The 25,104-nt window shown below is 40.9% G+C and overlaps 1 protein-coding gene across 1 annotated transcript in view; it reads right to left on the reverse strand.

Moving 5' to 3' along the window:
- The window catches only part of LOC120063237 (inositol polyphosphate-5-phosphatase A-like), a 38,911-nt gene extending 14,490 nt beyond the window's left edge, over nucleotides 1-24,421 (reverse strand). Inside the window, exons 1-4 of the mRNA XM_039013476.1 lie at nucleotides 24,033-24,421; nucleotides 5,448-5,489; nucleotides 4,896-4,996; nucleotides 4,483-4,570 (exon numbers count right to left, since the gene is read on the reverse strand). Coding sequence (XP_038869404.1) covers nucleotides 4,483-4,570; nucleotides 4,896-4,996; nucleotides 5,448-5,489; nucleotides 24,033-24,092 — 291 coding nt within the window. The 5' untranslated portion in view covers nucleotides 24,093-24,421. The remainder of the gene's footprint in view (nucleotides 1-4,482; nucleotides 4,571-4,895; nucleotides 4,997-5,447; nucleotides 5,490-24,032) is intronic.
- Between the last annotated feature and the right edge of the window lie 683 nt (nucleotides 24,422-25,104).

The raw sequence follows: 25,104 nt of genomic DNA on the forward strand, positions 1-25,104 counted from the left end.
GGAGAAATGTCCTCTGGTCTGATGAAACAAAAATAGAACTGTTTGGCCATAATGATCATTGTTATGTTTGGAGGAAAAAGGGGGAGGCTTGCAAGCCGAAGAACACCATCCCAACCGTGAAGCACGGGGGTGGCAGCATCATGTTGTGGAGGTGCTTTGGTGCAGGAGGGACTGGTGCACTTCACAAAGGAAGGACAATTTTGAGGAAGGAAAATTATGTGGATATATTGAAGCAACATCTCAAGACATCTGTCAGGAAGTTAGAGATTGGTTGCAAATGGGTCTTCCAAATGGACAATGACCCAAAGCATACTTCCAAAGTTGTGGCAAAATGGCCTAATGACAACAAAGTCAAGGTATTGGAGTGGCCATCACAAAGCCCTGACCTCAACCCTGTAGAAAATTTGTGGGCAGATCTGAAAAAGCGTGTGCGAGCAAGGAGGCCTACAAACCTGACTCAGTTACACTAGCTCTGTCAGGAGAAATGGGCCAAAATTCACCCAACTTATTGTGGGAAGCTTGTGGAAGGCTACCCAAAACGTTTGACCCAAGTTAAACAATTTAAAGGCAATGCTACCAAATACTAATTGAGTGTATGTACACTTCTGACCCACTGGGGATGTGATGAAAGAAATAAAAGCTGAAATAAATCATTCTCTCTACTATTATTCTGACATTTCACATTCTTAAAATAAAGTGGTGATCCTAACTGACCTAAGACAGGGAATCTTTACAGAGATTAAATGTATTTGGCTAAGGTGTATGCAAACTTCCGACTTCAACTGTACATACAGACTTGAAATCATTGGCCACTCTAACAAATGGATCACTAGTCACTTTATTATTGCCACTTTGACAATGATGTTTACATATCTTGAACTACTCATCCCAGATGTATATACTGCATTTTATAACCATCTATTGCCTCTCGTCTATGCTGGTCGGTCATGGCCCATCCATATATTTATATGTACATATTCTTATTCCATCCCTTTACTTAGATTTGTGTGTATTAGGTAGTTGTCGTGGAATTGTTAGATTACTTGTTAGATATTGCTGCACTGTCGGAACTAGAAGCACAAGCATTTCGCTACTCTCGCAATAACATCTGCTAACCATGCTGTTTAGTATATGTTGATATTCCTTTCTACCGTGCCGTTTTTGTAAGATATATCGTTAGCCACAAAAGTTTTGCTACTTTTCTCAACAACATTGATCCCCTGAATTTAGCAGGTGCAATCGACAGATCAGTTGGAAAAGTGATGGGCTACTTTCTGCCAGAGGTGTGGACTTGAGTCACATGACTTGGACTCGAGTCACAAATATGATGACTTGGACTCGACTTTGACTTTAACACCATTGACTCGTGACTTGACTTGGACTTGAGCCTTATGACTCAACCTGACTTGATACCCTCCCCAAGCCCAAATATTAAACATTATGCTATTAAAAAAAGTGTGCAGCGCATCAACTCTTCATTTAATGGATTACAGTTTGAATCGAACAGCAGCCAATAAAATTGTGCCAGCTGAGAATAAGTTGTCCGTGGCAGTGCAGAGGAACGTCAGCGGGTGAATTCAGATGGAGCCCTTGGAAAGATGATACCCAAAATTATTATTTTCGGATATAAAGACAACGCTGTATCAACAAGAAACGGATTGCAACTTGCAAAACATGCGGGAAGAAAATTACAGATGGAGGCGCAACAATTTCCAACTTTGTTTAGCAATCCTCGATAGTTGATCACTATTGGGGGTTGGGGGGGTGCGGTCTTTCTCATGGCTACCCATGTATTTCCATGGAAATATAACGTTTATTGCAAAGCAATAAATATATTGATATTTTTAAAAGCATTCATGATTTGCGTAAATGTAATATACCAACTATTACTCTTGTTATCTCCTGCACATCTATGACTCCAGTATTTTATTGGTATATTGTAATTACTTCGCCACCATGGCCTATTTATTGCCTTACCTCCCTTATCTTACCTCATTTGCACACACTGTATATAGACCTATTCTACTGTATTATTGACTGTATGTTTGTTAATTCCATGTGTAACTCTGTGTTGTTGTATGTGTCGAACTGCTTTGCTTTATCTTGGCCAGGTCGCAGTTGTAAATGAGAACTTGTTCTTAACTAGCCTACCTGGTTAAATAAAGGTGAAAAAAGAGCACATTATGACTTGTTTAGGACTCGAAACTCAAAGTTAAAGACTTGAGACTTGACTTGATACTTGACAGTCTTGACTTGAGACTTGACTCGGACTTGCCTATCTTGACTTGAGACTTGAGTGCTAAGACTTGAGACTTACTTGTGACTTGTAAAACAATGACTTGGTCCGACCTCTGCTTTCTGCACATGTCACGGTCAGTGTGAATCGGAGTGACTTGACACAATGCTGGCCAAACAAGATGTAGCTACAAACAAAACGGAGTTAAATGATTCCAGTCTGCCGTGAAGCGTTCATATATGGGTAAGAGTCTAGCTACATTTTCAGATATAAGTTTCTAATTTTGTCAGAAATTATTTTTATTGCAAGTTAAAGTATAATGTTTTTAGCTAGCGAATGTTAGCTTACTGGCTCGCTAGTTAACGTTACATGTATGATCTGTATAGTAATATTATTCAAATCAGAAATCTATTTGCATTAGCTAGCTAACATTGAACCTAGTTTGTTAGCTTTAGCTACCTGCAGATTCATACTACACCTATGACAATGTTTGTATTGGTAGTAGTATGAGTTGGGATTGTGCCGGTTCATTGTTTAGCTAGCTACATGACTAAACAAAATACTCCACTTCGTCCGGATTATTACTTGACCCATCAAAATAGCCAGGGGTGATTACGGCCATCTATTGTATTTCATGAACATGTGTACATGTCTAGACAATAGTGACCCATCCACTTAGCTAGACGTGGCTGGGGGGTGGTTATAGCATTTCCTTCACATGACCCATCAATTTAGACAAGTGTGTCGGGTAATAATCTAATAATTATAAAATATGTATAAAATATTTTGATCTGGACACTTTCTTATTTTGATATTGCTATTATGCAAGTAACCATCTCAGTGTACCGTTTACACCATCTGTATCCTGTCCATGTGACAAATAAACTTACATTTTATTTGACATAGTATGTGTTTACCAGATGGCCTCACATGTGAATCCTTAAAGAGATGGGTGGGGCTAAGGCTTAAGAGGGTGTGAACGATGCAGAATGGGTGTAGACAAAGAAGAGCTCTCCTGTAGGTGTACCAAAACATTCAAGGGCCATTTTCTCAAAAGTGGGGTTACAAGTTGATCAACTTTCAAAGCAGAATTACTTTCCCATTGTTCCTCAACTGCAGTGTATGACATACCATTTTCTAGCGTGGAGTCTTTACCTTTACCCAATGTACAATTTTAGAAATTAAGCTTTTTGTGTGTATGGATAATTTCCCGGGATCTTTTATTTTAGCTCATGAAACATGGGACCAACACTACATGTTGCATTTACATTTTTGTTCAGTCACCCTAGTTTCAATGGTCAAATAAACTGCGAGACCCTAAGTCAATGATAAACCTGAGCTGTCCGGTGGGTTAGCATTGACTGCTTTCATGTTGTTGAAGCTTGGTCCTCAGATTATACTATTGGAGAAAAGCAGATACTTATATATTTAAATGATAAGCTTTTTGTGAAAGAAATATGGCTACCCTGTCTATGTAATGAAACGATAATGTAAAGCCTCACCCTATGATCATGTTCAAAATACTCATATCATGTTCAACAAGGTGAGTGTATCAGGTATGCTTGAAAAGAAATGTCAAATTATTTAAGTAAGACCTTTACAGAATTGATGTCCTGAAGATAGCATTTTGCTTTGGCAAGCATAAAATGTATATTGATATTCTAATATGCAATATTCCCTCTGTTTCTCAGTCTAAAAATAAACAACAGGGCATTTATAAGGGCCTCTGGCCCTCAGTAGAGCAGTAGTATGGAGCAGGGCCCCACCTTGTGGTCACAGAGGTACACTGCTGTCTGAACAATAATTTGACTGTCGTAGGAGATACAAGCTCTTCTAAAGGCTTGTACACATTCCACCGAATGTGGATCTAGCATTTATCTACTGATCCTTCACCCCACTGTGTTTTAGGGACCACCCACTGTAGATGTCTGACAGCCTCATTTTTCACACGATTCTACATGTAAAACTCAGTTCACAAATTACGTTCAGAGGTGCTAAGTACACTCGGCCAGCAAATGCTATTAGTGTGTCTGAGCCCTAAAGACAAAGACACCAATGGTAACACTTGTAAGGATTTACACAACATGTCATTGCTTAACCTAGGCCTCATGTCCATCAAGCTCCACTGCATTACTATATCGATGTTCATGTCAAACAACTGAAATTTGTGTAACCCTAGACCAAGCATGGTGGTTACAGAGAGTCTCTCAATTCAACTTCAGTCAGTTGATCACTGTAGAACTCACAGTGAAGCTGTCCACGTTCTTGAAGTGGTTGTCCACATAGGTGCAGACCCTGTCAAAGTCCCTCATCTCCTTATTGGACTCAATGTTCCTGAAGACCAGAGGAGGAGAGAAGAATAGGCTGAACATATTGCTGCATACAATATCACAGTATCATTACTTTTTAGGAACTTGGTTGTCTGGTGGGAGGTGTGGACAGTAGATGTCTGAGGTTATGATAACATCATATAGTCTTTCACACAGATTTTATAAAAATGTTCACAGTTAAAATCCCTTCTGGCACAACACCTGCCAGATAAATCATGAGAGTTATACTGCTGATTAGATAAAATAGTCAGAAAACTATAATGAGTCTAGGCAGCATTTATGAATATTTTGGAACGTGAACCATAGAGTTTGGCACAGTGATATCTTACCAAAAGAAGTTCTCTGCATGGCCCATGTTGACCATGTAGTCCTTCCCTCCAACCTCCTGGAAATGCAGGGCGATGAAGCGTGGTTTGTGAATCTGGACTGTCTGTGAAAAAACAGAGACATCAGGCAGGCCGTTAATCTACCACAATCATGTGCCATAATGGTGGTAAGTGTGGGGCTAGCTACTGAATTCTGGTAAGTAAATAATATTTCTTAAGATTACTTTTACAACTTTGGACTTTTACTAGGCATAATGTTTTGGCTAAATAGTAGAAAGTGTCTTTTTCACTTCTTTGGGAATGGAGCCAGTATCTAATGACTGATATTGAAAAGCTTAAGTAGCAATGACAGTTTATAATGCCCATATCTGGTCAAAGTCCACCATCCAGGAGTGTTCATGGTTTGGTCACAGAATGAGTGAGTGACTTAAGGTGTTTGCATTTCAACAGTAAAACAGCTGACCTATGTAGTAACAGTAAGGAAGAGTCACAGAAATATTTGTTTTACTTGAGGATCCATTCTATAGTGGACACCTGAGAGGGATCCAAACTCACCCCAAAGAATTCTCGCATCCAGTCACTCTCAATCTCACCCACCTGTTGGTTTAAAAACATAAACATTTTAAATTCACACATGGTTTCTACCACTTAGCCTACAGTCAAATATAATAACTGAACAGTTGAGACATATAAAACACAAAGGGCATAAACATAATGGTTTAAATGAGATCCCGGAAGTTATCATGTCAACCCAGGTGTACCAATCAACCTGACCAGGCACCTTTCCTCTCCACTGACCATGTTTAATAATATATTAGCATTTGACAGTGGAGGATATAAAACATGCAGAAAGGTGGATAAACACAACACAGTCTTGTCAAACATTTCGGTGGGAATACAGTAAGGTTTATGCAGACACCCACCATGATTGACCAAACAGGTAAGATTATATGTTGAACACTTAACTAATGCAATACACAATGTTAATGTGAGATTAAACTAGCTATTTGTCCTTCCATATTGTTTAACCTCTTAAATGTAAAGTCCCCATATTTGGTGACCTTATTAGAGTTTTTTTATTCAATTCAGTCTGGTATGAGAACAGTAGCCCCTATCTGCAAAAGCAGGGTGTATGCAGAAAGCTGAGTGTCTTGGTTATTGATCTGTGCCTTAATCTTTGGTGTGATTTATATATGGGCATACGAATGTATAAGGGCAGGCAGAGCAGATTACCTAATTTCAAGATGGCTGCTACCTACATTCCGGTTAGCGTGGTGAAGCATGAACAAAATAAACAGGGAATACGTTGATTCACACCGAAAGCCGGGACTCCACAGATCATGAGGATGTCTTATTTGTCTGCTTGTGACCTACTGTTATTGATCACCAACCCCGAGAGTCAAAATGTTTATTTAACACAACGTTTTTATCAAACAGCAAACATCTTACAAGGTAAGCTTCGATTTGGTCTGTGTTTGAGCTATAACTACATGGGGTTATGAAATTAATCCTTAGGTTGGTAGGAACAAATCTAACATATTGACAATATTATTTGATGATGTATGACTTAATGGCAACATTGAATGTCCACCGAGTGCCTATCTTTGCGCATGAAAAATATGATGTGTCCTGCTTACGTGGCATATACAGGGATATGCAGTTGACCTGGGTGGGACAAAGCAAGGCCTAGAACCTTACATGCTGCCCAGACCGGACACGTCGCAAAATAAATTTAGAAATCCATGTTATTCAATTATTGCACCCACACTGCTCGCGCGTGCCAACGAGCGTCTGCGTTACCAAGGGCTAAAATAGAAGTCATTCCTATTTCTGACGCAGATCGCGCTGAAAGTCCTGCCTCTCCCATCTCCTCATTGGTTTATAGAAGCAGGTACCCACGTGCCAACTCCTCATTGGTTATACCCACGTGGGTGATAGAAAGACGAACTTTGTTGCCGGTTGTCGTGGTAATACAATGAAAGTTTAGATGCGATCACCATATAAATTCTAAGATGAAAACGCCTGGAAGGAGGATAGATGACTAGAAATGATTCGGTTGACCGTTTTATGTGTGGATTAATTGTCGGAGTAGAGGTCCTTGTGCATTTCAGGTAAAATAACAACTCAATGTTTATAACCCAGGACAAATTAGCTAGCAACAGCAAGCTAGCTAAATAAGACAAATTAACGTTAGCTAGCAAGTGCAAGCTAACTAGCTAAATTGCCATACATGTTTAATGCTTTTCGACCTGTCCCCAAATGAATGTCATTGGTTCAGAGTTTGTCTTGATATTTTAACCTGCGTGTCGTGATCGCGTTTAGTGTGGGGGGGCAAAATACATTTATGCACGATAGCGCACGCGTGCAGCCGGTTTGGGTTCCGTGTTATGTGTAACGCTTCGATTACACCGACAGCGTCCTTGCGCAAAATAGCACGCAGCATCATCTGGATATGTATGCAACAAAAGAAAAACATTCACCTTCTGCTATCATTTCTGTCAAGCCGTCACGCATACAGTTTGACGCATATGTTCGATAAATCTAAAGTATGCACCACTCTGCAACTGCCTCTGCAACGCAATGCTGCAAGGCAAACGCAGCATTTCATTGGAAATTAATGTAATTCTGGTGTACCAAAACGCAATGATGCTGTCGGTGTGATCGAAGCGTAATGCGAACCATTGCTACCTGGCTCGGAGACGAGCCGCATCAAGCACGCTACATTACATTGTAAACAGATTTCATATCTTTCATTTCATAACATTAGCACAAAAGATGGTTTCTCAAGGGGGATTTTCTTTTTTAAACTAAGAATATCGAACAGGAAGCTAAAAAGAGGCAGTTATGAAAATGTATACTAGAGTTGGACTCGGATCAGGGGAATGATTTGGACAAGGATTTCGACTCGGCCGACGAAGATCGCTTTCTAGAAGGATTGGATCCACTTTTAGATCTGTAAGTCAATTATTTTCATGATTTACTATATGTATTTCATTTTTTTTTTTTAATGTTGTCTGATTTTTGTGCTTTGGATTTAGTTTATAGGCCTATGTAATAAGTAATTTCAATGTTATATAATTCCAAAGTAGTTATTGTCCATGTTTCATATTAGTTCACTGTTTGCAGTTCTAAGTTAAATCCCTTTAACTTTGGAGAGACCATTACACTCTCATGGCCATTGTTTATTTGTGGTTCTCACCTCTGCCTTTGTCTCCAAAGTGTTACTGTTTGCAACGGTGTGTGTGTGTGCTTCACACCTTCTATGCGAGTCAAATCAAATCGTATGTTACATGCACTGAATACAACCGGTGTAGACCTTACATTTTAAATGCTTACATGCCCTTAACCAACAATACAGTTAAGAAAAACGTGTTAAGAAATTATTTACTCAAATAAACTGAAGTAAAAAAAAAAATAGAAAAATAACAATTAAGGGCCAACTATAAAATAACAGTAGCGAGGCTATATACAGGGGGTACCGATACAGAGTCAATGTGCGGGGGCACTGGTTAGGTGAGGTAATTGAGCTAATGTGTACTGATGGGTAGAGGTAAAGTGACTATGCATGGATAATAAGCAGACTGCAGCAGTGGCGTAAAAATGGGGGTTGGGGGACAATGCAAATAGTCCGGGTAGCCATTTGATTAGTTGTTCAGGAGTCCTATGGCTTGGGGGTAGAAGCTGTTAAGAAGCCTTTTGGACCTAGACTCGGTGCTCCGGTACCACCTGCCATGAAATGGCAGAGAGAACAGTCTATGACTAGGGTGGCTGGAGTCTTTGGCAATTTTTTGGGCCAACCTCTGACACTGCCTGGTATAGAGATCCTGGATGGCAGGAAGCTTGGCCCTCGTGATGTACTGGGCCATACGCACTACCCTCTGTAGTGTCTTGCAACTGTAGTGTTGAGCAATTGCCATACCAGGTGGTGACGCAACGAGTCAGGATGCTCTTGATGGTGCAGCTGTATAACTTTTTGAGGATCTGAGGACCTATGCCAAATCTCCTGAGGGGGAATAGGCATTGTTATGGCCTCTTCACGACTGTCTTGGTGTATTTGGACCATGATAGTTTGTTGGTGATGTGGACACCAAGGAACTTGAAGCTCTCATCCTGCTCCACTAAAGCCCCGTTGATGAGAATGGGGGTGTGCTCGTTCATCCTTTTCTTGTGGTCGACAATTATCTCCTTGTCTTGATCACATTGAGGGAGAGGTTGTTATCCTGGCACCACACTACCAGGTCTCTGACCTCCACTATAGGCTGTCTCATCGTTGTCTGTGATCAGGTTGTGTCGTCGGAAAACTTAATGATGGTGTTGGAGTCGTGCTTGGCCATACAGTCATGGGTGAAAAGGAAGTACAGGAGGGGACTGAACACGCATCCCTGAGGGGTCTCTGTGTTGAGGATCAGCGCGGCAGATGTCGTTACCTACCCTTACCACCTGGGGGCGACCCGTCAGGAAGTCCAGGATCTAGTTACAGAGGGAGGTGTTTAGTCCCAGGGTCCTTAGTTTAGTGATGAGCTTTGAGTCCTGGTAATCCGTCTGGCCCTGCGGCCTTGTGAATGTTGACTTGTTTAAAAGGTCTTACTCACATCAGCTATGGAGAGCGTGATCACACAGTCATCCGGAGCAGCTGATGCTCTCATGCATGTTTCAGTGTTGTTGGCCTCGAAGCAAGCATAGAAGGCATTTAGCTTGTCTGGTAGGCTCGTGTCACTGGGCAGCTCGCGGCTGTGCTTCCCTTTGTAGTCCATAATAGTTTGCAAGCCCTGCCACATCCGACAAGCATCAGAGCCGGTGTAGTACAATTCAACCTTAGTCCTGTATTGATGCTTTGCCTGTTTGATGGTTCGTCGGAGAGCATAGCGGGATTTCTTATAAGCGTCCCGCTCCCTTTATCTCAGTGCGGATGTTGCCTGTAATCCATGGCTTTTGGTTGGGGTATGTACGTACGGTCACTGTGGGGACGACCTCATCGATGCACTTATTGATGAAGTCAGTGACTGATGTGGTGTATTCAATGCCATCGGAAGAAAACCGGAACATATTCTAGTCTGTGCTAGAAAAACAGTCCTGTAGCTTAACATCTGCGTCATCTGACCACTTCCTTATTGAGCGAGTCACTGGTACTTCCTGCTTTTTTTATTTTTTTATTTTTACTTGTAAACAGGAATCAGGAGGATAGTTATGGTCAGATTTGCCAAATGGACCGAAAACTCAGCCAGCTGTATGTTATCGATGTCATCGTTCGGCCGCGACTCAGTGAAACATAAGATATAACCGTTTTTAATGTCCCGTTGGTAGGATAGTCTTGATCGGAGCTCATCCATTTTGTTATCCAATGACTGCACTTTGGCTAATAGGACTGATGGTAGAGGGGGATTACTCACTCACCGTCAGATCCTTACAAGGCACCCTGACCTACGTCCCCCGATATCTCTGTCTCTTCTTCATACGAATGACGGGGATTTGGGCCTTGTCGGGTGTCTGAAGTAAATCCTCCACGTCTGACTCGTTAAAGAAAAAATCTTCGTCCACTCTGTGGTGAGTAATCGCTGTCCTGATATCCAGAAGCTCTTTTCTGTCATAAGAGACAGTGGCAGAAACATTATGTACAAAATAAGTTACAAATAACTCGAAAAACCACAGACAATAGCACAATTGATTAGGAGCCCATAAAACGGCAACAATCTCCTCCGACACAATCATCACTCACTGTACAGATAAAGTTTAGGCTTGGTGTTTTTACTTCACAGTAATGTCATTTTGTAAATTTTGTCAACTGTAATTCTGTATGTCTTACAACAATATCCCTTTTTTAAATTCACCACAGAGTGGAAAATGCAGATGATTTGGATGGTGATGTTTGGGAGCCACCCCTCTCAGCAAGCGCCCCCAACGGTCAAGGTTTTCACCCCCCACTGCTATGTCAATCACCCCGACTGATGGTTCTACATCCACTTTTCATAGACCTCTTGAAAAATAAAATAGGTGTTTGTGGCACCATTCGTCCTAACAGAATCGGTTTCCCCAAGACGAAGGTAAAAGACATGACAAAGACAGCAGAGAGGGGGACCATACATTGGCTCAAGACTAACAAGCTGCTTTTTGTGAAATGGAAGGACACTAGGAAAGTAACCATGCTCACCACACAGCATAAGGCATTCAATAACAACCATGTCTCAAGGAGGGGGAAAAAGGAAGAATATCCCCATTCCTGTTTCTTGTGAAGGACTACAATGCCAGCATGGGGGATGTCAACCTATCTGATGCTCTGATAGGCTACTACCAGGTCCTCCACAAGACCAGGAAGAGGTATGACTTTTTTTTTACTACTTTGTGGACATTGCTACAGTAAATGCTTTCATTCTCCACAAGCAGATGGCCAAAGCAAAAGGTCAAAACCCTCTCTCCCAGTTGGCCTTCCAAGAGCAGCAGGTATTGGAAATGGCTGAATTGGGGGACCAAAGCAACCATCACAAGACCCCCCATTCAAGGTGAACGTCACTATCCAACACACATGCCAAAAGAGAAAAGGAAGAACTGAAAGCATTGCACAAAACACATGGGGGGGGGAAAGGGTGAAATGACAGATCTTCTGTCCGAAATGCCAGTTTGCTTTTTGTTTCCTGGCAGAGAGGTACTGCTTCAAAGACTATCACGACATGCACAAACTAAGTTGAAAGTGAAATATAATCGTCTACACCTGCGATGTAAAACGAACACCATTTGTAAATAGTTCAGCATATTTCTATATTTGCTCCTTTTTTAGTGAAGGACACGTGTGTAACCAAGTTTGTGTTTGATAAAACATGTTTATATATTTTTTATATTGTTTTTGTTAACAGTTCATTTGTATGTGGGACCAATACATTGGATATGCCTAGGCTAAACATTCAGGCACCTTGGAGAGGTTGAAAAAACTATTGGATATCCCCTGATCCAGGGTACATTCAAGTGTGCTTTCAACTGCTCCAAAGTGTCTGAATGTGGTAATTGCACTGTTTTTGCACTCTGCATGTGCCTAAAAGTTAGTGTTCACTATAAAAACAAAATTCTACAACATCAACCTCTCAAACATTGTGGTGGTGTTGGGGGACATACAGGGGATATCCAATAGTTTTTTCAACCTCTCCAAGGTGCCTGAATGTTTAGCCTAGGCATATCCAATGTATTGGTCCCACATACATAACACCACCACAATGTTTGAGTGAGGTTGATATGGTAGAAATTGTGTTTTTATACTGAACAAATAGCATTTAGGGATTGCAAATATATAATAGCACTGTAATTATCTAATTTATAGACATTTGCCACTTTGGAAAGGTTTAGGGACACCACTTACTATAACATCTGCCCATTTCTAGTTGTTAGGTCTATCAATCCCATTTTTCTTCTGATATTGTTCACATGTTGTGGAAGCCATCTGATGTGTTTCCAGCTCTGGGCATCAATAATTCACTTATAGCTTGTCAATGAAAGATTTTATTTTAAAAGTAATAACTGTTATTTCGTGTGTGCTTGATCTTGTGTATTCTGAACTATGTAACTCCTATATTCTTATAATTTCCTCATAATCTCCCAGATCTCGTCTTTCCAAATATACCAAGTGTCAGCATGTCATGTAATTACACATGAATAGCAGTTATTTTGGGGTATGTCTATTTAGGCGGAAATCAACATTTTGCAATTGCATCTAAGAGGTTGATGACTGTTCTTCAATGAAACATTTCCAGGGAAACCCTGTGAGTAACTGAGTATCCAGAGTACTGTGGGTGTTTTGGTGTTTCCCCGCAATGCCAGACCAGAATACAGATGGTGTTGTCTTTCCCAGCGCCAGCCTGATCCAGGCCAATCTGCCAGAGTAGTAGCAGCACCACACTGGCTTTGCATAGGGCATTTGCATGGCTGAATGACTGCTGCTGCCCACCGTACCCAGGCTATGAGACCTGACAGGAGGGGTGCTCATCCATAATACAGGTGTCTGACTGAAGAAGCCCAACTGCATGTGTCCTCATGCTTCATGGGACAGTATTCTCTTCGTCCAGCGAAACTCATCCATAAAAACATAATGGTTAGGTCTAAAACAGATGCTGAGATGCAATTTTAAATCGCAAAGCTTTTTATTGAAGGTTTGGTGTCTGAAACAACACTCCATTTTCTTCAGTTTCTTAGGGTATAACATTTTATACAGACACAGCAAGATGTAACAAGGTAAAAATACAAAATCCTGAAAACCCACCCAAAGATCATGTGAAATGACAAACAAAAGGATCCAAGGCACTCTAGTAAATCCCTCTGATCTTGATCTGAAGTCCTTTCGAAGTAACAGAAAGGGTTTTCTACAGAAAGTGAAACTTTCCCTATTCTGATCCAAACACCATGGCAACCCATATTAATTGACACAATGCTCTTTAAAGGTAGAGAACGCCAAGATAAATGTATGTCCATCTAGGGTTGCACATTTCGGGGAATATTCAGAGGTGGAAACTTTCCGTGGGAATTAACGGGAATATATGGGAATTAATATTAATACCATTTAAAATGTAGATGTTTTTTGCATTGGATATATTTACCATATCATATGGAGACAGAAATATAAGGTAAAATGTTTATCATAAGTAGACATAATTGCAAATAATGAAACCATTCCAATAGAAAAAAAAGGAAAAATGAGTTGATGAGTTAATTAAATGAGGGAATATTGAATGATCCCCAATGATCCATCGCATCTCCCAAAAACATTTAACATACATCTGTAAAATAATAGTCTAGAAACTAAAGCTTGGTTGCCTTCCTCTCAGGCTTCCATGTCTTCTCCCTTGACCTCATCAATGTCCACCTCTTGAACATCAGACTCTGAGGCCTCATCTTCACTGTCCAACCTTGTTGAGTATGGCTTGTTGTCAGGCTCAAAAAAACTCAAATTTGCCCAGATGGCCACCAATTTTTCAACCCTTGTATTGGTCAGCCTGTTGCGTGCTTTGGTGTGTGTGTTCCCAAACAAGGACCAGTTACGCTCTGAGGTGGCTGATGTTGGTGGGATTTGGAGGATGATGAAGGCAACATCGGACAGAGCCTCAGATCCACAAAGTCCCTTCCACCAGGTGGCTGATGAGATATGTTGGCACGACTGCCATATTGCATCTCCATTCCAAAGCCCTTGCTTGGAAGTGTACCTCGCCAGACTGCCAAGAACCTTGCCCTCATCCAGGCCAAGGTGGCGAGACACGGTAGTGATGGCACCATAGGCCTTGTTAATCTCTGAACCAGACAGGATGCTCTTGCCAGCACACTTGGGGTCCAACATGTATGCTGCGGCGTGTATGGGCTTCAGGCAGGAGTCTTCATACTTTTTGATGCATTTCAGAACTGCAGTTTCCTCAGGTTGGAGCAACAATGAAGTGGGCAGGGCAGTACGGATTTCTTCTCTTACATCTGCAAGCAGAGTCTGAACATCAGACAGGATGGCATTGTCTCCCTCAATCCGTGCAAATACTACTGCTTTAGGTTTCAGGAGTTTCAGGCTGGTTAACACTCTCTCCCAAAATACATCATCCAGGAGGATCCTCTTGATGGGGCTGTCCATATCAGCAGACTGTGACATGCCCATTTCTTGGAGAGACTCCTTCCCCTCCAGGAAAATGTCAAACACCCCAACGGGTGTTGCTGGGCAGCTTCAATGTGGTGCACTTATTCTTCTCACTTTGCTTGGTGAGGTAGATTGCTGCTATAACTTGATGACCCTTCACATACCTAACCATTCGCTTGGCTCTCTTGTAGAGTGTATCCATTGTTTTCAGTGCCATGATGTCCTTGAGGAGCAGATTCAATGGGTGTGATGTGAGTGTAGGACTTCTCCACTTTAGACCAAGCAGCCTTCATGTTCTCACCATTGTCTGTCACCAGTGCAAATACTTTCTGTGGTCCAAGGTCATTGACTGCCTTCAGCTCATCTGCAATGTAGAGACCAGTGTGTCTGTTGTCCCTTGTGTCTGTGCACTTGTAGAATACTGTTTGAGTGGTGTAGATGTAGTTAATTATTCCTTGCACACAAACATTCGACCACCCATCAGAGATTGAAATACAGTCTGCTTTCTCTATGATTTGCTTGACCTTCACTTGAACTCTGCATCCAGCAAATGAGTAGATTAAGCATGTCTGGTTGGAGGGGTGTATGCTGGGTGACGAACATTCAGAAATACACATTGCCTGTGAGCATCAGCGGTGAACCAGTTGCATACACAGCTCGAGCAAGACATTCATCAGCATTTCTCTGACTACGTTCCTCCATTGAGTCAAAGTGCTATTGATAAGGTGTCCGATTCATAATTTTCACCTCAAATAGAAGTAGAGGGAATTTTGTCAGAGGTTGTTTGTTGTGAGTGTGAAGGGAACTTTATGCACTGGGCCAGATGATTCTGCATCTTTGTTGCATTCTTCACATATTATATGATTTGGCACAGTATTTGCAAATGTATACAGCTTTTCCTTCAACATTAGCTGCAGTTAAATGTCTCCACACATCAGATAGTGCCTGTGGCATTTTCCTGTAAAGATTAGAAAATTTAAAAAATAATACAATTCCATATGCAGATAAATAGTTAAGCAGTTAGATTAAACAACTCCTTTGTAAGATAAATGTTTTAAAATGAAACATGAATGGAAACAGGTAAATTAAGACTCCTCAGTTAGCAGGCTCAAGCAAGCTAAAACCCACATGGTAGCAAAAACTAACCATCAGAAATTGTTAACAAGTAAGAAATGATTTAAACACACTTTGCAGTAGGTTACTATTTACTAGTTAACAAAAAATCATGTCATAAAATATATTCACCCCACCCATTATTGTAATCAAAACTTACCAGAAAGCATGTAGTCCTTGGCTCAGACAGTGTAGTAGTGGCCTCAATAGCATCTCATTAGTGTGCAAGATCTTGAGAATCAGCTGTATATGTGATGGAAGAATGCACTGTACATGCAGAGGGTTGCAATTCCATTGAATTGGGGATAGTTTAACCAAAATATGCCACAAGACCTAGAATTTCCTTGTGTACCCCACAAAAAAAGGTTCACTGTTATAAGCTAACTTATTTGATGAATTTAAGCAAAATTCCCCAAATTCTAAGGCTTAACTTCCCATGGAAAATGTTCGGAAATTCACCGGAAAGTTTCCGACCCTATGTCCATCTAACATTGACTGTTTTTCTGACCAGGGTAATTATATTATTTCCATTGCTATGACCTTAACTGTATACTGTGCCAACAGGATATGTTTGCTGAAGAAGGCAACAACACCAGGCATGTTTAATAGCAAAAACCTGTAATTGAGACTGTTTGTTGTACAGTACATGGATGATGGGTCAATCTCTGCTCCATCATGCCCTCTAAAGAAAAGTCAGCCTACATAAAAATTATTCTAAACCTAGAGGTGATTTATACTGTTCTCCTCAACAACAAAATGTCCTTTAATTTCATGGCCTGGTGACTTTCATGTGCATTGATTTGATCGAGATGTATACATTAGCCCTAACAAACCTTGATTTCCAGTGCAGACCCCTCACATTTTTCCTTCATGTGAACAGGCCCTAAAAAGCGAGGCCAGCCAATGGGATCTAACATGTTTTCAACAGTGCCATATACGGCAACCGGAAACATGGTCCTGAGCCAAATTTCCATGAGTGTATGTTCCTCCCTCCCCCCTGTCCCTGTCACAATGACAGCCAAGCCCCTTTTTCCCAAAACATCACGGCCCAAAACTAAAGACTAACGAACTGGAGTTTATCAGAGCACACCCACCTAAAGTAGGGCTAGAGTGATTCCTCACAAAACCCAGACAAAAGAAATACCGAGATTTTCATATAATGCAATCCATGGAATAGTCTTTTGAGGAAGGATTGTTGACTTATATTTGACATGTGCATCTAAAAGCATAACTGCGAAATAATTTATCAAAGTTGGCGTGTTGTTTCAGCAAGCCATGACACCCACCATCTCAGATTTGTTATGAAATCGTTTCTGTAGTTAGGGCTCCCGAGTGGCGCAGCAGTCTAAGGCACTGCATCTCAGCATCTCAGTGCTAGAGGCGTCACTACAGACACCCTGGTTCGAATCCAGGCTGTATCACAGCGTTGTCTGGGTTTGACTGGTGTAGGCTGTCATTGTAAGAAATAGTTTTTAACTGACTTGCCTAGTTAAAATATTTAACCTTTATTTTTTTTAAAGTAGTTAGAAACTAATAAGATTAGAATTTGCAACATGATTTTGTTCAAATATAATTTACTCTGAGAAATGAAGCTAAACGATTGCACCAAAATTGGCCATTATAATTCATAGGATTCATATAATATTCAATAAATAAAGAACATCCGATTTGGACCAAAACAAATTCTAAAAATGAGTAAGACATGAGGAATCCAAAGAAATGGTCAACCACGAACCCCCCACACCAATCCCAACAATGAGTATACAGTATCAGTTCTCAATGTCTGACAAGAAGTATGGAGCTGCGGCTCTGAGTATCGTTTCTTCATCCTATGTAATGTATTTTCCCCCTCCAGTTCAGAGAAATTTGTAATTGAAGTTGTTAGGTTAATGCTTTGGTTTTGTTTCCCTGGCCACTGTTTCAAATGCTAACTTTTGAGCATTTGTGGCACCAATTCAAGTCAATGGTAACTAAATAATTTTGGCGTTTCATATCCAAATCATCTATAAGTAACATTGTGTAACTTTGAACATGTGTGAAAATTCTAATATACAGTACCAGTCAAAAGTTATTTTATTTTTACTATTTTCTACATTGTAGAATAATACTAAAGACAAACTATGAAATAACACATATGGAATCGTGTAGTAACCAAAAAAGTGTTAAACTCTGGGTCTTCCTTTCCTGTGGCGGTCCTCATGAGAGCCAGTTTCATCATAGCACTTGATGGTTTTTGCACCTGCACTTGAAGAAACATTCAAAGTTCTTGAAATTTTCCAGATTGACTGACCTTCATTTCTTAAAGTAATGATGGACTGTTGTTTGTCTTTGCTTATTTGAGCTGTTCTTGACATAATATAGACTTGGTCTTTTATCAAATAGGGCGATCTTCTGTATACCACCCCTACCTTGTCACAACACAACTGATTGGCTCAAACGCATTAAGAAGTAAATAAATTCAACAAGGCACACCTGTTAATTGAAATGCATTCCAGGTGACTACCGCATGAAGCTGGTTGATAGAATGCCAAGAGTGTGCAAAGCTGTCATGAAGGCAAAGGGTGGCTACTTTGAAGAATCTCAAATACAAAATATATTTTGATTTGTTTAACACTTTTTTTGGTTACTACATGATTCCATATGTATTATTTAATCATTTTAATGTCTTTACTATTATTCTACAGTGTAGAAAATAGTACAAATAAAGAAAAAACCTGGAATGAGTAGGTGTCCAAACTTTTGACTCATACTGTAGGTACCATTACTTACATTGGATTTCTGCTACAAATGCTATAAAGTTAGCATTTGAAACAGTGGCCAACAAAACCAAAGCATGGGTTGCTGTCATACTTTGTCAATAGACTGCTTACAGGGTAAGTAAACCACTGTAATTTTGTCATTTGGGTGAACTATCCTTTTAAAATTGGTAGGGGGGAATCTTCAAACTTTTCACCTAATAGCAGGAACTGCACAAACTAGTGGTCAGAAACGGATAATATCAGGATGTAGGATGGGACATACAGCTAACAACTTCAATTACTAATTTCTCTGAACAGGGGGGAAAGAAACGCATCACCAAATTCACTGAGAATAAATTACATACAACAATACTCTGAGCCGCAGCTCCCTACTACTTGTCAGACACAGAGAACTGATACTATATACTTGTTGTTGGGGTGGGATTGGTGTGGGGGGGGTCCACGGGTGGGATTGGTGTAGGGGGTCCACGGGTGGGATTGGTGTAGGGGGTCCACGGGTGGGATTGGTGTAGGGGGTCCACGGGTGGGATTGGTGTGGGGGGTCCACGGGTGGGATTGGTGTGGGGGGTCCACAGGTGGGATTGATGTGGGGGGTCCACAGGTGGGATTGGTATAGGGGGTCCACGGGTGGGATTGGTATAGGGGGTCCACGGGTGGGATTGGTGTAGGGGGTCCACGGGTGGCTTTTCACCATTCCTCTGGATTTCACATGTCGAAAACTCATTGTTAGAAAAGTTTGGTACAGGTACTATGTCAGGTACTATAATTATTGAATATTATATGAATCCTATCAATTTAAAATGTCCAATTTGGATGCAATCAATTAGCTTCATTTCTCAGAGATCAAATTATATTTCAACAAAATAATGTTGCAGGAAGGCTCATTTGATCTGTTTCTAACAACATAAAATATTTCAGAACAATCTGAGATGGTGGGTGTCAAATCCTCTTTCTTGTGCTTTTTGAAGTGTAAAGACCATGGCATATTTATGACATTTCGCCTTACCTAGGCCTCCTTTAAGACTCCATAGTGTTCCATCTGTTGGTGTTACAAAGCAAACATTGGTGTCATATGAAGCTTTACCACTTGCTCTGTAATATGATACTGCCTTCAGATAGGATTTATGCTATTACACTTGTAAAACAAATTGGGCAATGTTTATATGACCTCCTTACAAACAGGCCCATTTGTACCACACTTTATAACTCCCATGAGCATGCCAGCAACGAATGGTTTTAGTGGAGGGCAGATGTGGGTGGGCGTCTATTTTAATAAATCTATTGAGAATATACACCATCAAAAATAAATCCATTCATTTCTTTAGGCAGTTCCTAAGAAACATTATAAGACTAATAAAATGTATTTTCAAAAGAATAGAATGGCATATTTTGAGTTGAATGATGTTACTGGTCTGTGCAGACTATATGGCTGCAGCATGAAATCAATAGTTATTTTGTTCATTAAACAGACAAGACACACTTAGGCTACCCTGATCACAGTCAACACACTCATATTTTATACTAGGTTAATTAAGAATATAATGAAATAACTAAAATACAAATTATATTTTTACCACACAACTTGCGTCATGCCAACCGCTGTCATAAAAATATATATTTTGAAAATAGAGCCCAAGGCATGCCCATGCTTTTTTGATCCGCATTTCATATCTTTCTTACCATCACTCTGTTATGTTAGAGAGCAGGTGTAAGGTCTAATATTGAGAGTATCTTCAAAATGATACTGATAGAAAATAATAGCAATCTATATTGAAGCACTGAAGTCTTGTGTTCATATTTCACAACCTAAACACGACCCAGCAAAATAATAGACCTACACTAGATTTAGGCTACATTATTACATGCTAAATGTTTCTGATCAGTGATAGATGAGCAAACAAATAGATGAGCTATACCACTTCCACTTATTTTCCCCGCCATAGAATTAACCAAATATACTGACAGAGATTCAGTGAAAAAAAATCACATTGATTGATTAAGACACGTCACAGGGTTTTGGTCATTTTCTGACCAATGCTAATAAATGAACCAATGAGCTTGTGGAAGGCCAAAATGTAATAAATATGCCAACTTTGATCAATTATTTCACAATTATACTTTTAGATACAATTGTCAACAATCCGTCCTCCAAAGGACTACTCTACTGATTACATTTTGTGAAAATCCCCCAAATCCTAGCCTTTTTTTGTCCTGGGTTTCATGAGGAATCACTCTCTACTCATATATTATATTGATTCCTTCCTATTATTTCCACACACACAAAGTATCATATCATCAAGGCAACCGTCTCCATGATCTCAAATCATAATACACACCATGTGACTAATAAGGCTGTGGCAGTGGTGTTTCCAGTAGCCTATCACTATCAGTGTGTCAGCTGGGAAGGTATCTGAGATGCTTAAGATCATACAGATAGGTAAATGTATATATTACAGGTAATCGTGACAACAAGGGTTCCTGGTGCCTACAAGTAGAGTATGTGAATAAAATCTTCCAGCATAGTAGCCTAGCTCTAGATCATGACCCAACATCAGATTCAGCATGGCCCCCACTGGCCATTAAATCTCATTTTATTTGTCACATGCGCCAAATACAACAGGTGTAGACCTTACAGTGAAATGTGTACTTACAAGCCCTTAACCAACAATGCAGTTAAGGAAATACCTAAAAATAAAAATAAGAGACTATATACAGGGGGTACCTATACAGAGTCAATGTGCGGGGGCACCGGTGTCGAGGTAATATGTACATGTAGGTAGAGTTATTAAAGTGACTATGCATACGAGCAGCAGCGTAGAAGAGGGGGGGAATGCAAATAGTCTGGGTAGCTTATGGCTTGGGGGTAGAAGCTGTTCAGAAGCCTCTTGGATCTAGACGTGGCGCTCCGGTACCGCTTGCCGTGCGGTAGCAGAGAGAACAGTCAACGACTAGGGTGGCTGGAGTCTTTGACAAGTTTTAGGGCCATCCTCTGACACCGCCTGGTATAGAGGTTCTGGATAGCAGGAAGCTTGGCTCCGGTGATGTACTGGGCCGTACGCACTATCCTCTGTAGTGCCATGCAGCCGAGCAGTGGCCATACCAGGCAGTGATGCAACCCGTCAGGATGCTCTCGATGGTGTAGCTGTAAAATATTTTGAGGATCTGAGGACCAATGCCAAATCTTTTCAGTCTCCTGAGGGGGGATAGGTTTTGTCGTACCCTCTTTCGGACTGTCTTGGTGTGCCTGGACCATGTTAGTTTGTTGGGGATGTGTACGCCAAGAAACTTGAAGCTCTCAACCTGCTCCACTACTGCCCCGTCGATGAGAATGGGGGTGTGCTCAGTCCTCCTTTTCCTGTAGTCTACAATCATCTCCTTTGTCTTGATCACGTTGAGGGAGAGGTTGTTGTCCTTGCACCACATGGTCAGGCCTCCTCCCTATAGGCGGTCTCATCATTGTCGGTGATCAGGCCTACCATTGTTGTGTCATCAGCAAACGTAATGATAGTGTTGGAGTCGTGCCTGGCCATGCAATCATGAGTGAACAGGGAGTACAGGAGGGAACTGAGCACACACACTTGATGGGCCCCCATGTTGAGGTGTGGTGGATGTGTTGTTACCTACCCTTACCACCTGGGGGTGGCCCATCAGGAAGTCCAGGATCCAGTTGCAGAGGGAGGTGTTTAGTCCCAGGGTCCTTAGCTTAGTGATGAGCTTTAAGGGCACTATGGTGTTGAACGCTGAGCTGTAGTCAATGAATAGAATTCTCACATAGGTGTTCCTTTTGTCCAGGTGGGAAAGGGCAGTGTGGAGTGCAATAGAGATTGCATTATAGAGATTGCATTATCTGTGGATCTGTTGGTGAGGTATGCAAATTGGAGTGGGTCTAGGTTTTCTGGGATAATGGTGTTGATGTGAGCAATGACCAGTGACAGTGGAACCCAAGAGAGTGGGTTCGATACCAGGACCACCCATACGAAAAAGGGGGGGAAAAGTTGCTTTGGATAAAAGCATCTGCTAAATGTCATGCAGTAGGAATGCTCAACCGGTGTCGCTCATTCAGCCGACAGAAACTTTCAACCGGTTTTCCCCATTAAGCAGCGAGTCGGAGTCAGAAGCCAAGCCTTCTCTTGTCTCTACTCCTCCCGTTACGGGGTCTGAGACGTCGAAGCTTCCCACCATTAGCTCTGACAAATTGAAAACCCTAGTCATTGGCGACTCCATTACCCGCAGTATTAGACTTAAAACGAATCATCCAGCGATCATACACTGTTTACCAGGGGGCAGGGCTACCGACGTTAACAAACTGAGAGAGATTTTACCGAAAAACTTTGCAACTGCACATTTCTTTCAGTAAATGTGTCTTGTAAAATGTTCAGTGAAAATTGTTAAAAGTAGTTGTTGTGCATTGAGCTGTATGGTTTGTTAAACTTTTAAAATCAATGGTTTTTGTTTGGCATAAATTTTAAGTGAAAAATCGGAGTCTCATTCCGTTACCATGGAATTGCCCAGTTGTAACAAGCCTGCACACATTTCAATGGTGTCTGCAGCACTCAGTGGATGTTTAAGAGAAAATTATCTGTTTTCAGTTATATGAAATGGTGCCAATATTGTACTTTATGATCATATTTGACAGTTATAAGAAAGGTGAAATCTTATAGTAATTTGTTTTTGTCATTTGTCATTTCAAGCCCTATTGCCTCACTTTTGTTGAATAGGGGAAAAATCATATGCTTTTTCATAATTTCACAATATATGTACTGTGTGTACACTATGTACTTGAGCTTGTGTCTTCAAAAGTGAGTACACCTCAGCAATGTATAAACTATTTTTACCAGAAAGGTGAGTTCCAGACTAGACCTTTCTAAAATTATGCAACATTGCCAGTTATTATTTATGGCCATGAAAAATAGTTACGTCTATTTAGGCAGAAATCTAAATATTGCCCTATCAAAAACAGAACCATAGACTACTTTCAGGGTGAGTCAAACATTAAAAAAAAAAAAAAGTGAACTTCTCCTTTAAATGTGACGTTGTTGCACGCCATCAATTTCCTGTTTGATTTAAACTGTCTGGGACCCGTTGGTGCTTAATGGTTCTCTCCGCGGAGCTGATGTGAGGACACGCACGCAACCTCAATAATCATGCCGCAAAAAAAACTCTCTAAATACGGGATGAGGATAACTAGGCAGAGGACTTGCAGTTGTATAGGTCGATCGAAGTAAATAACAAAACAAGTATGTCGTCAGAAGCCGCAATAACAGTGTCCCAAGGCGCAGCTACAGCGCGTTAAAGTTACTTCAAAGTTATGATCCACATATCGATTAAAAATAAACCATTTAGGCTACATAAATAATGGTTTTCATGATGAAAATGAATAGTCCAAGGAAGCCTGATGTTGAAAATTAACTCATTTTATAAGGCCTATTAATGATCAATTTAAATAGTGGATTGGATCGCATGCCCGATGACAGCCTGTGGGATTTGAATTAGTCTCCATTCGAATCTATGGAATGTTGTTACAAGCAGTAGAATTGTCTTGTACGGTTCTAGTGTTCTCCGGCAGATCTAACTGCTTACATAGGAAACTCGCTGTTCCACTGAAAAATGGAATAATCGCAATTCAAAGTGACTAAAAACAGTATATAGTCAAGTAAACATGTGTTTAATACTTACATTGTCGAATAATGATCCAACATTTGCGGTGACAAGTAGGACGTCAGTGTACATTTCCATGATAACGATCGAATTACAGAAATAGTCCGCGGGAAGAACTCCGTTAGACGCGATGGCAAAATCCTTTGCGTGTGTTACAAACAGCTTACTGATACGGTGCTGTATATGTCGCTGAAGAAGTCGGTCGTATAATTCATCTTGATCATTTGTTTCTGCTGTTTTTAACTTGCCCGCTTTTGGTTGATGGCGGGAGTCGTCTGTCGTCTGAACTCCTGCTCAAGGATAGACTTATCTTCCATGTCTGCTGAGAAATAGCAGGACAGGATTTCTGTCTTCGTTGTAATTGGATTTATACCTGGACCCTGCATCTGCTGCCTGCGCCAGAACAGTTCCTTCTGCCCTGCGCGACCAGATCAAGCAGTTGTTGTTCATGACACAACATTGACTTCGGAGCTCCGCCCACGGTACCCAGTTATTAAAGACACATTCCAACAATTTCTGAAAAACAATATCCCAGGTGTAAATACAGTAATGTACACCCACTAGGGTAAAACAATGTGTTTTGAGCAACAACAAAAAATGTTGGACACAAGTGCAAACTTCATGGAGTAGTAGGCCATTCATGGAGTTGTTGGTCTGATGGTGCCCTCTGAGTCATGTCATCCGTCTCCCGCTTGCTTGCATGAACTGATGGGTTAGATGACAAATATCACAACGATGTGCACGCTTCAATGGGGCAGAAGTTCGTGAGTTGTAATTCTGGATGGCCAGATAGCTACCAACAATGACAAGAAACTGCCATGTGGGGAATCGTACGTAACTCGTTTCAGCTAGTTATTGATACCATGTCTTCTTTTGACTGATTTCATGTCATTGCTAATTTGGCACAAATGCACTTGCTAGGTAACCAACAACTGTAACGATGTATTTGAAAGACAACAAGTGCTCATTGTACAAATGTATCTGTTTTCAATAAACATCGGAGAAGAAATATAGTTTACATGTTGTCAACAATCTAAGCCACCCGCTTGTTTTGCCCCATAGTTCGCACGCGTCAGCACAGATACAATGA

Source organism: Salvelinus namaycush, chromosome 18 (genome assembly GCF_016432855.1).
Source record: "Salvelinus namaycush isolate Seneca chromosome 18, SaNama_1.0, whole genome shotgun sequence".
Lineage (NCBI taxonomy): Eukaryota > Metazoa > Chordata > Actinopteri > Salmoniformes > Salmonidae > Salvelinus > Salvelinus namaycush.